Here is a 15,311-nt window from a genome sequence, read left to right as displayed (position 1 = left end):
ACGAAAAAATTATAGAAATAAAGAGTCAAATGACATCATGGTTAAAAAGATATCGAACTGTGTTAGGAAGAGTAACTGTGGTTAAACACTTGTTGGTTTCTAAGCTTAATTACCTCATTATGTCTCTTCCGAATCGTAGTGACGAAGTTTTAAAGGATTTAAATTCATTATTTTACAAATTCATATGGGAGGAAAAACCGGACAAAGTTTGTAGGATTCAAATGTCCCAAACATATTTAAACGGCGGGGTTAAAATGATAGACATATATTCACTCTGTCAATCATTAAAGATTTCTTGGATTAGGAGAATTGTAAACGGATCAATTGATAGTTACATTCTATGCTTTCTTACGTCATCCTTGCCAAGACAACAAGATGTTCTTTTGTATATGACATATATGGGTAGTCACTACTTTCGAGAGTTATCAAAACAGACCTATAACTCTTTCTGGAGTGAAATGTTTTTTGCTTACAGTAATTTCTTAATTATCATAATAATCATGTTAATGTACCTTCACATCCTTTATGGAATAATAACATAAAAATAGGCAATTTGCCAATATATATGAAGAAATGGAGTGAAAGGGGTATTGAAGGAGGGCATTTTTTCTTTCAAAGATTTTTAGGATCTTTATGATGTCCAATCAAATTTTCTTTTTTATCATTCACTGTGTGTTGCTATCAAGGAAGCCTACAAAAGGTCCACATTCAATAGAATCCCCCAACCATTAATTCCAGGCTATCTATTACTAAACATAAAAAAGGATGCTCGCATATTTATTCCATTTTATTGAAACAACGAAAAACAAAACAAAAGCTTTCTTAAATGGAAGTGCATATTTGATCTGAACGATAAAAGGTGGGAATCTTATTGTTCATTGGGTTTTCAGTGTACCATTGCGTTGGTTTCAATATAAGGTTGTGCAACGTATATTATTTACAAATGATTTGCTTTTCAAATTGAAATTAGTTTCAGTAAACAAATGCACCTTCTGTCATAAAGAAATCAAAACGGTTTTGCATCTATACTCGGAGTGCAGGCATGTTAATCACATTTGGAAAGAGTTAGAGGACTGGATTAGGACCAAAACCAGTGACACTACACTTTTCAGATGAAAATAAAATATTCGGATTCATTGGAAAAAACAATTGTGCACTTAATTGTATTTTCATTATAGTAAGAAAAACTGTGTATGATTGTAAAATAAACAATACAATTCCTCTTTTCAGTATCATTAAATCCTCAATAATCAATTATTACCCAAATGAGAAATACATTGCCCAACTTAATTTCAAACAATGCAGATTTGACAAAAGGTGGTTTCGATTGATAAATCTCTTTATTGTTTGACTTCGGCATGTAAAATTATTTTGTTATACTTGTCAGTTCATTGTTTATATCAGTGATTGTATTATTCATTGTACTCTGTATCTATTGATTTTTGATTGCCAATAAAATCCCTGTGGAGAGGAAATAGATATTAAAAAAGTTGGGGGTATTTGTTGAATTACTATCATAACTTTGAAAATTTATGGATCTAGTTCATGAAACTTGGACATAAGGTTAATCAAGTATTAGTGAACATTTTTCCAGACATTTAATAAGCCTATAGATATACAAGTGTTTTGCCATTTTTCAAAGCGTTCATACCTTTTCATCTTGCCACTACATGTATATAGATCGAAAGAAAAGTTCTACAGGACTCCATGTTTTCTTTTTATGTGAATCTTAACAATTATTTTATTTCTATTGATCTACAGGGAAGGCATTTGGAATGATAGGAGGATATATAGTTGGTGATCATGATCTAGTGGATATGATACGTAGCTATGCTGCTGGATTCATCTTTACTACATCTCTACCCCCTATGGTCTTGGCTGGAGCTATTGCTTCTATAGATGTATGTTGCTAGGGTTACCATTGTCATAGGAATTACTTGTATAATAAGGAATGGTCTTCTTTTTACTTACCATATTAGCTCCAAAGACACAGGCTACAATCCTGGTATTTTATCTTAAAATTTCTCTACAGTCAATAATTTAAAGATTTAAGGATATTGAAATAAATTATTTATTTATTAATTTTTATTATATCATATTTTAGGTTTTTATTATCATTATTATTAGTAGTAGAAGTATTTTGTTCTGGCGGGGGGGAGGGAGAGGTTCATTAACTCTTAGGTCCTGTAGCACTAAAAGATAATGATTGTAACTGTAATGGCGACCGCACACCTTACGATTGGTCTGCGACCCGATTTCAGAATAAAATGTAGTAGAATTTGATGCTAACATTGAGACTTGGAATAACTTACTGTGTAATGTTCTAAATCTGTGACTATGCTATCATCCTTAGAATAAAAGCGAATTTAATATCTAGTCGTAATGACGTCATAGCAGTCGTACAATTGGCTACGATTTGAAACTAATTTGGCCTTTACTTCGCAATAAAGGCTTGCAATCTTTCAAAATGGTTATATTAGTATTCTTCCAATTAATTTAAACCTCAAGTAAAACGATATGTTCCATTCACATTTTCACGAAATGAGCAAAATGCGATTTGTTCCAAAATCGGATCGTGAACAGTCGTAAGGTGTGCGGTGGCCTTAAGACTGGTGATGATGTAACACAGAGAGTACTAGTATTCAAAGAGTTATGATTGATTGGAATTTTTAGAAATATTAATCTCAAGGCCATTTGGAGCTTTATTTAGAGTTAGGGAAAAAGTTTGATTTTGGATACTAATTACTAATAAATTAGCAGAATCGATTAATAGCAATTTGCATTAAATAAATTACTATATAATCTTATAGATGATGTCCTACATGGAGGCAGCCTACATGCCAATTTTCAGTGCGATCTCGGGGGGGGGGGGGGGGGGGGGGTTGTGAGGCCCAACCCCCTCCCGGCCATATGACTTCCCAAAATTCCCCGGCCTAGATAGGGTTAATCCTGATTCCACTCCATTTACTACATTCTGAGTATCAATATGATCATCGCTAGCTTTAGTGACTACCATTTGTACTTCTCAAACAAAGAGAGTAAATAATATAATACTGTTCTTTGATCCAAACTAAGCATTGGCTAGCTTTAACGTATACTTTCATTTTTCGCTAGATGCATGTTTTTTTTTAAGGGTGACACTTTCTGTATAATCCCTCACTTGGGGTGGGGGGCAGTGGGGGATGAAATTATATTTTAAATTTTCAAGTATGAGCTCACTAAATTCATCAAATGCTTAAGTTGTTTTGTATTGTTGTTTTACAGGTGTTGTCTAGTGAAGAAGGTATTGCTCTCCGTGCCAAACATCAGGATACTGTATCTCTGATGAGAGGCAAACTTATTGCTGCTGGTTTACCTGTGGTCCATTGCCCTAGTCATATCATTCCCATACATGTAAGTTGATAGAGAGAGTTTTGATGCTTCATTGGATAGGCTAGTCTGTCACTTTTTGTTACTTTGTAGCACATCAGGTTCAAATCAAATGCAACTTGCTTTTTAACCAATCAAAAGCATGTATTTTGAATGTGCACCAGGGCCCTGTTGCATAAAAGTTTATGTATTGATTTATGTCATGATTTATGTCACGATTTATGTCATACAGCATAAATTATGACATAAACACAACTCTTGACATAAATCCGTTGCATAAAGCTTTATGTCATAAATCATGACATAAATCCATTTGAATGACATAAATTTATGTTGTGATTAAAATCAAGACATAAGCGGCGGCTTTCCGCAAGAAGTGACTTAAGGGTAATTTCACGATTATTATTTTTTAATTATGCCCTCTGTAATTTGATGATATTTTGAGTTTTACTTGGACTTTCGAAATAATTTTTGTGTCATTGGATAGCGTACGATGTATTCTTTCAATATTTGAAAAACTAACAATCATAAATATTTCCCTTATTTTTATAATAAAAACTAGGCCTAAGCTTAATAGTTAATATGTTTACTTTGTTGAGGAGAGGACATTTTCCTTAGAATAATATCATAATTTGAATATCAACGTCACATATTTTACAAGCACCACCCCTCCCTCCCAAAATAATGCTAATAACTCTGACTTTCAGTCTAGAATCGCCCCTTTTGTGCTTAATTCAGATGTGATTAAACAAGAAATTTGCTACACACATTGGCTGATTTCAAGTCCGGTGTTGGCGTTGGTGTTGGAAGTTGGATTTTCCCCCCTAGCTCCAAAACATATTTTGTGTGTTGGAAATCATGTTACCATGGTAACGGCATATTATATGACAAAAAATTGTAAAAAAATTTCAGGTTTAATTACTTCATCAATTTTCAACCAATTCTCATGAAATTTGTTTCACACATTAAATTAGAGGTAAAGGTGTGAGAGAAACATATTTTGTGTGTGTCGAAAATTGTGTTGCCATGGTTACAACATATTAAAGGCCCCAAATTAGGTAAAAATCTATTGGTTCCAACTACTTGATTGGTTTTCAACCAATTCTCATGAAATTTTGCTCACACATTGGCCTCGAGGTAAAGATGTACAAAATATATTTTTGCATGTGTCGGAAATCGTGTTGCCATGGCAACATTATATAATGTCAAAAATTAGGCAAAAATCTTGAGGTTCAAACTACTTCATCAGCAATTCTCATGAATTGATCACACATACATGTAGGTCTTGGGTAAAGATGGGCAATAAATATATTTTTTCCATGTGTTGGAAACTGTTGCCATGATAACAGCGTAGGGCAGGGGTATTAATCATCTTCTTTGATAGTTCTAGTTTAAGTTACCCAAAAATTTTGCTCGCTCGCAGTTTTTTAAAATTTTGCCCTTTACACCATGTCTGCCCCATAAAAATTTAAATTCCTGAAGCCACCCCCTTAAACTAAAAGAAAACTCCTTTGCAGAGAACAATATTTATATCAGTCATCCCCAAACCATCACCTCCGATTGACAACTATGCATATATCCCTGTAATCATTTATTCATTATTTTTTAATTCTATATAATTTCAGTTGTCTATTTCATAAGCGTGTCATGGAACCCTCTTGCCTGAGCAGTTTGGGCGAGGGTTACACATTTGGAAGCACAATTGGGCAATTTCGTCAAGAAAATATTTGACATAAAATATAAATAAATAAATAGGCCTAAATAAAAATGTTCCTCACTTCGGAACAATGGTTTGGTTTATTGTTTTTTGCTAAGAAAAAAATAAAAGAGATGGGGTTTTCCTTGCCCAAAACTGGCAAAGATGGGGTGATTTTGGGCGCACTTTAAAAAAATGCCCACTTATTGTCCAAATTCCAAGAGGAGTGCATATGAGAGGCCACTACTCATCACAGCTTTGTGCCTAAATTGGGACACCTTCATGCCACCTGTATCCCTTGATCCATGCCTCTGTCACCCATCATTTATATTTTTCATCCGAGATTGGCCCACTATCATTCTCGAAATTTATCTCTTTAATTCTCTATACATCTCTCTACCTCTGTTAATGACTTCTTCACATTTATACTTTTTCCTCTCCCTTCTCCCATTCTAATTCACCTCGCCCCCCTCTCTCCCTCTCTCTCATTATTCCTTATACAGTGTAATCTTTGCATATCTGGATCTTTCCAATTTTTACATGATATTTCCTTTTCATTTCTCGTCCTTGCTACTTCAAATCTTCATCTCAATCAATTATTTTCCTAATTTGACAATTCAGAGTTAAAAAAAATAATAATCCTACAATTTTCTACAAATATTAATTACTATTTCTAGTAGGAAAACATGTGTGTTCTGAGGGGCAAATCATATTTTAGTCACACCCCACCCCTCCGCCTCCCGGTTCATTGAAAGCAACAAAACAAAGAGATGAAGCAAAAAGAATGACATTTTATGTAAATTTATTACTTTAAAATACACACCAAAATTTGTAAAACAATATAATCTTTTCACCTATCCCATGTCCTTTAATCATGACTGTATAAACATGATTAAAAGAGGTACATGCACATAAAAATATATTTCTTAATCAGTTGTTAACACTTACTGTATAAGATAGAAGAAAAATTATAATTCGTAATTATTTTTTGCTTTTTTAAAGTAGTTTCAACTTGTCTTTTAATTTACTTGATTTATTTGGGTTCAATATACATTTAAGAAAATTCACGTACTGCTAGCTTGCTTCGATTGAGTGAATCTAATTAACGCCTTATCTAAATAATGCATGAATATTCATTAGAGCAAGTAATTTTTTTTACTGTCTTAGGCCTATCTACATGTATTTGTGTTTGAAATTGTTTTGGATAAGGGTGTGCATTTTATTCTTTTGTTGAATTAAACATTAAATTTAGCAGAAAATTTCAGATTTCTTTTTAGGTTTTCGGAAAATGCTTATATTATTCTCATGTTTTCGGAAAATGCTTAACTTATTCTGTTTTATTTGTAAGAATGAAACGATTGCGTATAAATATCTATGTCAGTACCTATACATGTACAGGTAAGTGACAATGCACAAAGTCTAATATTTGGATAAAAGATGTCTAAGATGTAAATGATGCCACTAAAAGTGGGACGATGGGGGGAGCGGACTTTTTAATCACGAAAGTCCACTCCCCCATTTGATTTTTTTAAATACTTTAGTGATTGTTTTACTTAATTGAATTAAGTTATTGTAACTTAATTTTCTCGAGTAGAAATGGATGCAAAGAAAAAAAAGTAAATTTTACTTAAAACTGCTAAACTCATAAGTACTGGAAAAAATTAAAGCAATTTTTTGCCACAATTTTATACAGTTATTTCAACTTTTTTTTACAGTGTCGATTCAAATGAAATATATTATTCATATCCTAAATGAATACAATACCTAAATCAAGTGTACAACTAAAAACATGACACATAATACATTTAAAAAAAAAACATGAATAACTATATCGCATTTGTATGCTTAATAAATATTTCCATTTAAAAGAGAAAGATTTCTGTACGATTTCATGAAGAGGAACTCACAGTGATATAATTTATTCTTATTCTCCTTTTCTCCTCTTCCACCCCTCTTCTATTTCTTCTTCATCTTCTCCTCTTCCTTTTCTGTCGCCTTCTTTTCTACTTATTGTTCCTTTGTATTATGGCTTGTCATCATTATCATTATAATAATTTTATGATAAAAATCATAAAAAGGTATCCACAATATCAATATAATTATTATTATCTTTGAAAAATTTAAATGAGTACTTTTGTTAATTTTACAAAGCGTTTTGAGAATACTTCAGTGAACAGTCATCATGGTCATATAGTTCCCTTGCCAGGTGCAACCAGGTCCATGGCGTCACGTCTTCTAAAGTCTTGACTCTTGAACAATCTGAAATAAGAAGAATCAGTGCAAACCACGTTAGCAGCTCAACTTGATAATAGCAGAGTGTTCACATACATGTACAGTATGTGTGATTTATGGAAGAGCCTTATGATGTTGCAATCACGGGCTTGAATAAAAAAAGATAGAATGTGAAATTTTAAAAAATGGGTTAATAGTCTCCGAATATTATTTTTGATACTTATATTGAAGTCAGAATATATTTTATTTCAATCATATCATTGGAGAAAATGTTCATGTGTGGTGTTACCTAAGGAGGGCAAGGGTGCACGGTAGGCGACTCACCTCTAGTAGTGGGGGAAATAAGAGAACTTTAGAAGAGGGATAGAACAAGAAATGGGGGAAAATACATGAACACAAAATTGAGGTCAAGGTCATGTTTATGTTATCAACTTACCACCTATCTCTACTACCACTATTTTATTCTTAAATGCACTCATATTGTGTTTATGCTTGTAAGCTCACATTGTTAGTCTCTTTGTTGAGATTCTAATGAAAAATATAAATCAACTGAATCTGAATCTTTTGCAAAAGTTAAGTGGAAAATAATTGTTACAATAGAATGAATCCAATAGTCTTCCTAGATTTGTTTTAATTTTGACGTGTTACATTGTTTTTGCTCTTACTTATTTTTGAGAATGCATTCCATAATTATATTGTCATTTATTGAAATATTAAGAGGGCTCAGTTGTCAATTGAAACTTGACTTTCTAAAAAAAATTCATGAGATTGATATCATCCATTTTTGTGAGTAAATTTAAGATGAAATTATTACAAGATGTGGATGAATTGTAAAAGAGATTCATATTTCAAAATTGATAACATATAACAGTATATCACATTTACAACCGCTCTTAAGAACAATAAAATAAATTAGAATAAATATTACCATACAGTATACTTGTATTTACAAGTGGAATATTCAATAAACACAACTTTATATAAAAACTCACCTTCATACTAAAAGAGATTTCTTGTTCAATGACACACAGTGGCAGAGTGTCTGGACTTCCATCTCCTTCCAGTAGCAATCCCCCTCTTTATTTCTACCTCTTCTCACCGTTTGTGTGGTTTAACTGTTAGGAAAGTGAATACCAAATTTTTAATAGTAACAGATGAGAATGAATTCATATTTACATTTTGTATAAAAAAACTTAAGTCCCTTCTTTAAAAAAATATGTTAATCATTACAGATTTTGTCAAATGTATTTGACAGAGGTGTTGGGACAGTTTCACTGGCTATTTTCAAAACTGTGTAAAAATGAATTCTATCCATGAGTGCATTGAGATTACAAATCAAACGCAAATAAGGTCTAGTCATTCAACCTTGAAATAGTTTGATAAAAACACTAAGGTTCAAATTTGAACCTTAGGGCTTGGTACAATAAGGAGTGCCAATGAGAGCAATTATGCTCATTTGTGCACCTTTAAGGGTGTAGCAGATTTGAACCATGTAATAAAGGTAAAAAGATTTGAACATTTTTAATGTTTAAGTAATACTATTATGCACCTTAAAAGGTAAAATGTTGCCCCTTTTATTGTGCAAACGAATATTTCTGGGTGCCAACAATAATGACAAGGTCAATTTTTGCACCTTTTATCACTTAGGGTACAATATTGCAAGAAGAGTACAAGTATTTCATTTAGGCTTAAAATTCTTTTTTTCTGTTAGAAAAATATGTTAGAAAAACAATTTACACATGCAATATATGAATACTTCTTATGATGATAGGTTTTGATAGGTAAGAAAATTGTAGGCCTCATTTGTAGTTCTAGTAAATCTATAATGTTGGATAGATGATAGATACATGTAGGTCCTACAAATGATTAGCTTACTAATGATGTAAAGACAGTTTCAACTTTGGGCCCTAGAATATACAAATAAATTACAGGCTATCGCTCGTTCTGCCTGAGCTAGATATTTATTCTAGATCTCTTGTATTGCTAAACTAGATTAGGTTCCGGATTAGGTCTCGATTTTGATCTATAATAAAAGCATGAATGGGAGGAGCCCCAGCCAGACTCAGTCCAGGGGCAAGGCTGCACCACCTCATTCCCTGGCCAGGACCAAGGCCCAAACCGGGGTAGGCCTAGACTAAAGTAGTAATGATAGGGCCAGCTCAGCTCACCCAAGACAAGTTTAACTTATAATTTCTTAGATCTAGATCTAGACTAAGTCTAAATTAGACCCTTAATCTAGTCCTCGATATAAAACTAGTTAAGAATAGATCTACTGTAGATCTAGACTAGGACTAGACCAATAGCTTCGGTCTCTGTAAATGTTATGTTGGTTGTTCCGCTGAACTCCGTTGGCTTCACTCACCAAATAGGGAAACCGAAATTACAGCTCGATCTGTACAGGGACTCAATGGCCATATGTTTGTGCATTAAGTTCGGATAAAACAGGGAAGTGAAGTTGAAGTCACTGTTTTTCCCCCTTTTTAAGTTTATTTTCCCCGTTTTCGTGCATTTCAGGCCAAAAATGGAGTGTTGATCTTTATTTTGGTACAGTTCTTTTTATATAGACTAAGAAAATAAAGGCGAAAATTGATGAGCCCCGTCGGGGGGATTTTGCATTAACCCCCTGGTGGATGCACGATAGCGAGCCGTCTATGTACGAGGAGAAATTGAAAAAAAATTAAACATGTTAAAAAACTCCTCGAAAGAGACTGCTGGCAGTTGTTTAGACTACGACTTAAAAGGGGCCAAGCTAGTACTTGCTTGGGCCTGGCCCTGCCTACCGTACCTCTGGCGAAGTTCGTGCAGGCTCCACTCCACTTCACTACCGCTACACTATGCTCCACCTACCCGGTAATGCGTAGTGTAGCGTAGTGAAGTGGAGTGGAGCCTGCACGATCTTTGCCCGAGGTAGGCCATGCCTAAATTTCAGGTTTTTTTTTTTATCTCCAAACATAGGCTCAGCCCAACTTATTCAGGCCTGGCTAGTACTTAGGGCTAGGCCTAGAAAAGAAGTAGAAATAGTCTAGGGTCTGGCTCTAACAGTCAGTGAGTGACAGAGCTGTTTTGTAAATTGTATAGATGCTAAATAGTAGAGGGTCTAGTCTAGACTTCAAGTCTAATCTAGACTAACAGTTAGGCCTAACGTTAGTTAGATCTATTAATAGAATTTTCAAGGAATGGGAAGGGGTGCTCTTGAAAAAAAAAACTTAACAAAACTTAAAAGTTAGGCCTTAAATTAAAGCAAAAGGCTAACTTGTAAGTTAAAGTTAGGCTTAAAATCAATGAAAATGTCCAATAAAAAGTCGTGAAGATTAAAACTGTTTTCTGTCGGTGTTCATTCCAAGAAATATTCGTATTTATCCGACGCCGGAACCTTAAAATCAATGTCCAATGTCGTGAAGATTATCTAACACTGTTTTTCTGTCGTTGCTGATTCCATGCATTAAGCCATTATTTGTCTGTGTCAGACGCCGGAACCTCCGGGTAGCAGTACTAGCACTGCCAGCGTTGTACTGCTAAAAGCAGCCGGAGAGTATCCAAGCAATCATTGCATAAAATTGACGGCGATAATAATTCATTTAAACAATCTCTTTATACTTAAAAACTTTGAATTTTGGTCAGAACGTAAGATATATCTATTATCTATGAAACATAACAATTAAAATTGGATATATACCAAAATATGCCTCTATCCCGTCAAAATGGGAAGCCGAAGACCCTTTTTCGCAAGAACTTGCTGCGGCTGAAAAATGACAACTTATGCCAAGTTTATGTCAACAGGCTCGTTCATGACTATTCAGTTTATGTAATGATGATTAATTCGCGTCATAAGCTAAAACAATACATACATATTTTTATGCAACGAAATTTATGTCAACGACATAAGCTATGCATGATTTTATGTTATGATCGAAATTTATGATTTTGGAGTTGCATTCAATTCCTAGTCTTTGTGCTACAGGGCCTTTGTCACACAGATGCACTAATGTGATCTTTTTTGTTTGTATCAAAGGTGTACTTTGATCATGTAATTTGAAATATTTTATGCATATTAGAAATATCTTAGTAATATTTTTCTCTTCAATTTGAAATCATTCTCATCATCATATTTTAAAAAATTTCCATCATATTTTGCTAAAGTTTGATGTAATTTTATCTCAATTTTACAATTTATTTTATCCTCAAAGGCAGCTCATGCATTAGAAATACCATATATTGTAATATTGATTGTGTATATTGTTAAAGGGTCCGTGAGTAATCATCTAAAAAACATATTCAAGAAGCCAAACTGCACAACAAGAGCCAGACTTAATATTTAAAAGTATTCAAAGGTATTATTTTTAAAGGTATTTAAAGTGTGGAGCATTGTGGCCCAGTGGATTAGTCTTCTGACTTAGAAACAGAGGGTCGTGGGTTCGAATCCCAGCCCTGGCGTAATTTCCTTTAGCAAGAAATTTATCCACATTGTGCTGCACTCAACCCAGGTGAGGTGAATGGGTACCCAACAGGATTAATTCCTTGAATGCATGAGCGCTGAAAGTCAGCTCGAGCTAAAGCCGGGGTAGTAACAATAATAACAACGCGCCTCGGAATAGAATATTTCTAGATAGATGGCGCTATATAAATGCCTATTATTATTATTATTATTCAGAGACTAGACTCAGAAAGATGTATTTTCTTTTATGACCCAAGTTTATCAAAGTTCGTCATATATTAAACATATTTAACTAATCAAATTTACCTTATCAAGCTGAATATAAAATCTTGATTTTTTTGTTGTATTATTAACAGTGTGGTTGAGTTTGTACAAGATTTGTTTGCCTGTTTTGACTTATGATTAAACAACACTTTGTTGATCTTCTTTTCTAGGTTGGAAATCCACAAGCAAACACCTATATTGCAAATGAACTCCTTGAAGACCATAACATGTATGTTCAAGCCATCAACCAACCAACAGTTCCTTCTGGAGAGGAAAAGCTGAGAATTGCCCCATCTCCATTTCATACCCCTGAAATGATGGACAAATTTGTTAGCTCCCTGTCCGAGGTATGGGCTAAGCGTGGTTTACGGTTCAATGCTCCTGTCTGCCCTAAAGAGTGTGAGTTCTGTAAGCAACCGAAGAAGTTTGAAGAGCTGTCTTCTCGCGAGAGAATCTTTGCTGAGCAAAGTTGTGGGTTACGTATGAGTCAGGGCATGTTCTGTAGCAAGGCTTAAATTTTGCTTAGTTGATGATCTTCAGGTACTTGCCATTATCTCAGCTTTTTTTAATGAAATATTAGGATTTGAATATATGTAAACCTATCCATCTTTAACACTCATTTGTTATATTAAACTTTAAACCACCATTGCATTTACCTGTGAACTCACTGGTGGTCCACTGCTGAAAATTGGTTTCACTCAAGAGAGATTACTGATAAATGTCTTGTATGCAAAGCAAAAATACACGTCTTGGCATATACTCACAAGCACATGTGAATATGCCAACACCTGTGTCCTGGCAAGAGACAAAACTGCACATTTGACATTTACTGAGTGTTCCACTAGAACAATTTTAAACCATTACTAGTTGTGTTGTTTTTACTACCGGTATTGATGATTGAAAGGTAGCATCTCAGAGAAATGTGGCTTTGGTATTTTCACATTTTATCCTAGATTCCTTTTACAACACAGGATACACCCATGTTAATGGTCATTTATGTGAAAGGAATATAATATCAAAAGATAATTATTCCTTTTAGATTTGGTGTAATGAATGTCATTTGTTCATTATTGGTGAAGGAGCTGTGATAAACGCTTCATTTGTATTTTTCAATTCAGTTTAAAATTTTACTTATCCATTGATTTCTCTAAATTTTGCTTCATTAAGGCTTTTACATTTGCAAGTACTTTGATTCAGATTATTTTCTTTATTTGAATTTTTTATGAAACTGGAATGAAGCCTCTTGATTAAGAGATGTAAATCTACTTAACCTTTTTTTATAGCATTTTTCTGTTTTTCTCCTGAATGTAAGGTAATATATAGTAGTTGGAGTAGTAGTAGTAGTAGTAGTAGTAGTAGTAGTAGAAGTAGTAGTAGTAGTAGTAGTACTATTAGTAGCAGCAGTAGTAGAAGAAGTAGAAGTACTTGGTTTTAATATTACTATACAATTAATTTTATATGCTTGTGTAAGTTTTCATGCATTGGAATAAAAAAAGTAAATATTACCCTCAAATTACAAGGATCTTTGCTATGTGTCAGTGATATTACATACATGTATATTTTAAAGGAAAGAAAAAGCTAATAAAAACTCAAATTAATAGAAGTTATAATATCTTTAAAAAGGGGAAAGTATATTTTGGAAGTTTTTTTTTTGTTGCTGAAGATTTAGCTAATGATATAAAGGAATTTATGCTTGTAAAGTATATTCTTTGATTTAAGGTGTGAAATTTGAAGTTTTTAAATATTACTTTTAAGAATAGAAAGGGTAATTTAAGATTATTTATTTTGCAAATAATTCATGTTACAGTATTTCATGATAAAGGAATTGTTATAGAAAATTTATGTGAAATTATCAGTCTTTAAGTCAGTTGATTCGTGTACAGGTAGGATTAATTTGTGGTATTTGGATGGCCCTGTATTTTTGCATACTGTTGGGAAATAACTATATTGGTGATGAAGTTTTTAGTTTAGGCAAACTTCATGAATTGCTTTTTATCTTTTTTACCTTTTACATAAATGGGGCTTGGATTTATATTATTGTTCATGAATGTCACAATATAAATGCCCTGTTAGAAAAAAGAAAATGCCATGGCTGAATAAAGAGCATATCTTTAGTATTAATGTAGTATTCATATTTCCTATGATTTATGGAAAGTATTTCTAGAAATCAGATAGACCAGTGAATGATTATTTTGGGGCAAATATGTTGCATCATTGTATCAATATTTGATCAAGTTGTAATCATAACTGACTCACTAAACAAAAATGTTTACCATTAAAAACTTTTTGTCATGTACCATAACCTTTTGCATTCTCAGATATTGATTGTCCTGTTCACCTCTGTAGGATATATATTCTGCATTCGTGCAAATGATTTGTGTTTAAGTGTTACAGTATTTTAATAGTATTAAGTTGTTTGAAATGGGAGGTTTTCATTTTGTATGATTTGATAATCTTTATGTTTCATTTCTAGTATTTTACTGCATGGCCAATGTATTAGCATTTGCAAGAGGTATACATGTATGTGCATAAAGAAAGTTGTATCTGCCAGGTATGAACAGGATTTCCCTTTGATGTTACTTTATATATATTACACATGATGAGTGTAGTATTACAGACATCTGTGTTTTTGTAAGAATAAAATTCATTGTATTAGTTCAAGTTGGACATTATCATTTTGAAAAAAAAAATTATCCTATAGAGAAGGGTTGATAATAGTATTTAAAAAATCTATAGTATAGGAACTAATAATGAAAATAAACATTACAAAAGCCATAAAAATAAAACATAAACTATTAGTATATAAAAAACTTTCATTAAGGAGGGCCTATTTTATGGAGAGAGGGTAGTTACCATCATAATTTGTTTGTTCATATATTGTTAGCTCCAGATCTAAGCATTAATTGCTTTGCTTCATATTCTTGAAGATAGTATTACCCTGGATTAGCAAATATTGTTCTCATTGAATAGTAAGAATTTAATTTCTTAGCATTGTGTATTTGATTAATTGTAGAGGTTTTATTACAGAATTTTGGCTTGTTATTTTGAAAACATTTGATATGACTACCTGAAAGATATACTTCTTATTTGCTCTCTTATTTCTTTTATCATTTTGTGGCATGAAATATTATGTGAATGTTTGAAGCTACTCTATTAGTATTACTAAATACTGACTATGATATGCTTTTTAAACCTTGAATGAATCGGTGTATTAGATTTGTTATACTCTTTATCTTTTCATTATGCAGTACTACTGTCTCATTTAATCCTCTCTCCTTTCTACTCTCTTGCTTCTTCTTTTTGACTATCCCTTTT

General features: G+C 32.9%; 1 protein-coding gene across 2 annotated transcripts in view; it reads left to right on the top strand.

Moving 5' to 3' along the window:
* Window positions 1-14,298, top strand: part of LOC129256751 (5-aminolevulinate synthase, erythroid-specific, mitochondrial-like) — a 45,912-nt gene extending 31,614 nt beyond the window's left edge. For both annotated transcript variants that reach the window (XM_064097661.1, XM_064097662.1), the window contains 3 exons: window positions 1,762-1,901; window positions 3,265-3,393; window positions 12,167-14,298. In XM_064097661.1, coding sequence (XP_063953731.1) covers window positions 1,762-1,901; window positions 3,265-3,393; window positions 12,167-12,511 — 614 coding nt within the window. In that variant the 3' untranslated portion in view covers window positions 12,512-14,298. The remainder of the gene's footprint in view (window positions 1-1,761; window positions 1,902-3,264; window positions 3,394-12,166) is intronic.
* The last annotated feature ends 1,013 nt before the right edge of the window (window positions 14,299-15,311 follow it).

Source organism: Lytechinus pictus, chromosome 3 (assembly GCF_037042905.1).
Source record: "Lytechinus pictus isolate F3 Inbred chromosome 3, Lp3.0, whole genome shotgun sequence".
Classification (NCBI taxonomy): Eukaryota; Metazoa; Echinodermata; class Echinoidea; order Temnopleuroida; family Toxopneustidae; genus Lytechinus; species Lytechinus pictus.
The sequence above is the reverse complement of the archived record's forward strand: the minus strand, read 5'-3'. Positions and strand labels throughout refer to the sequence as shown.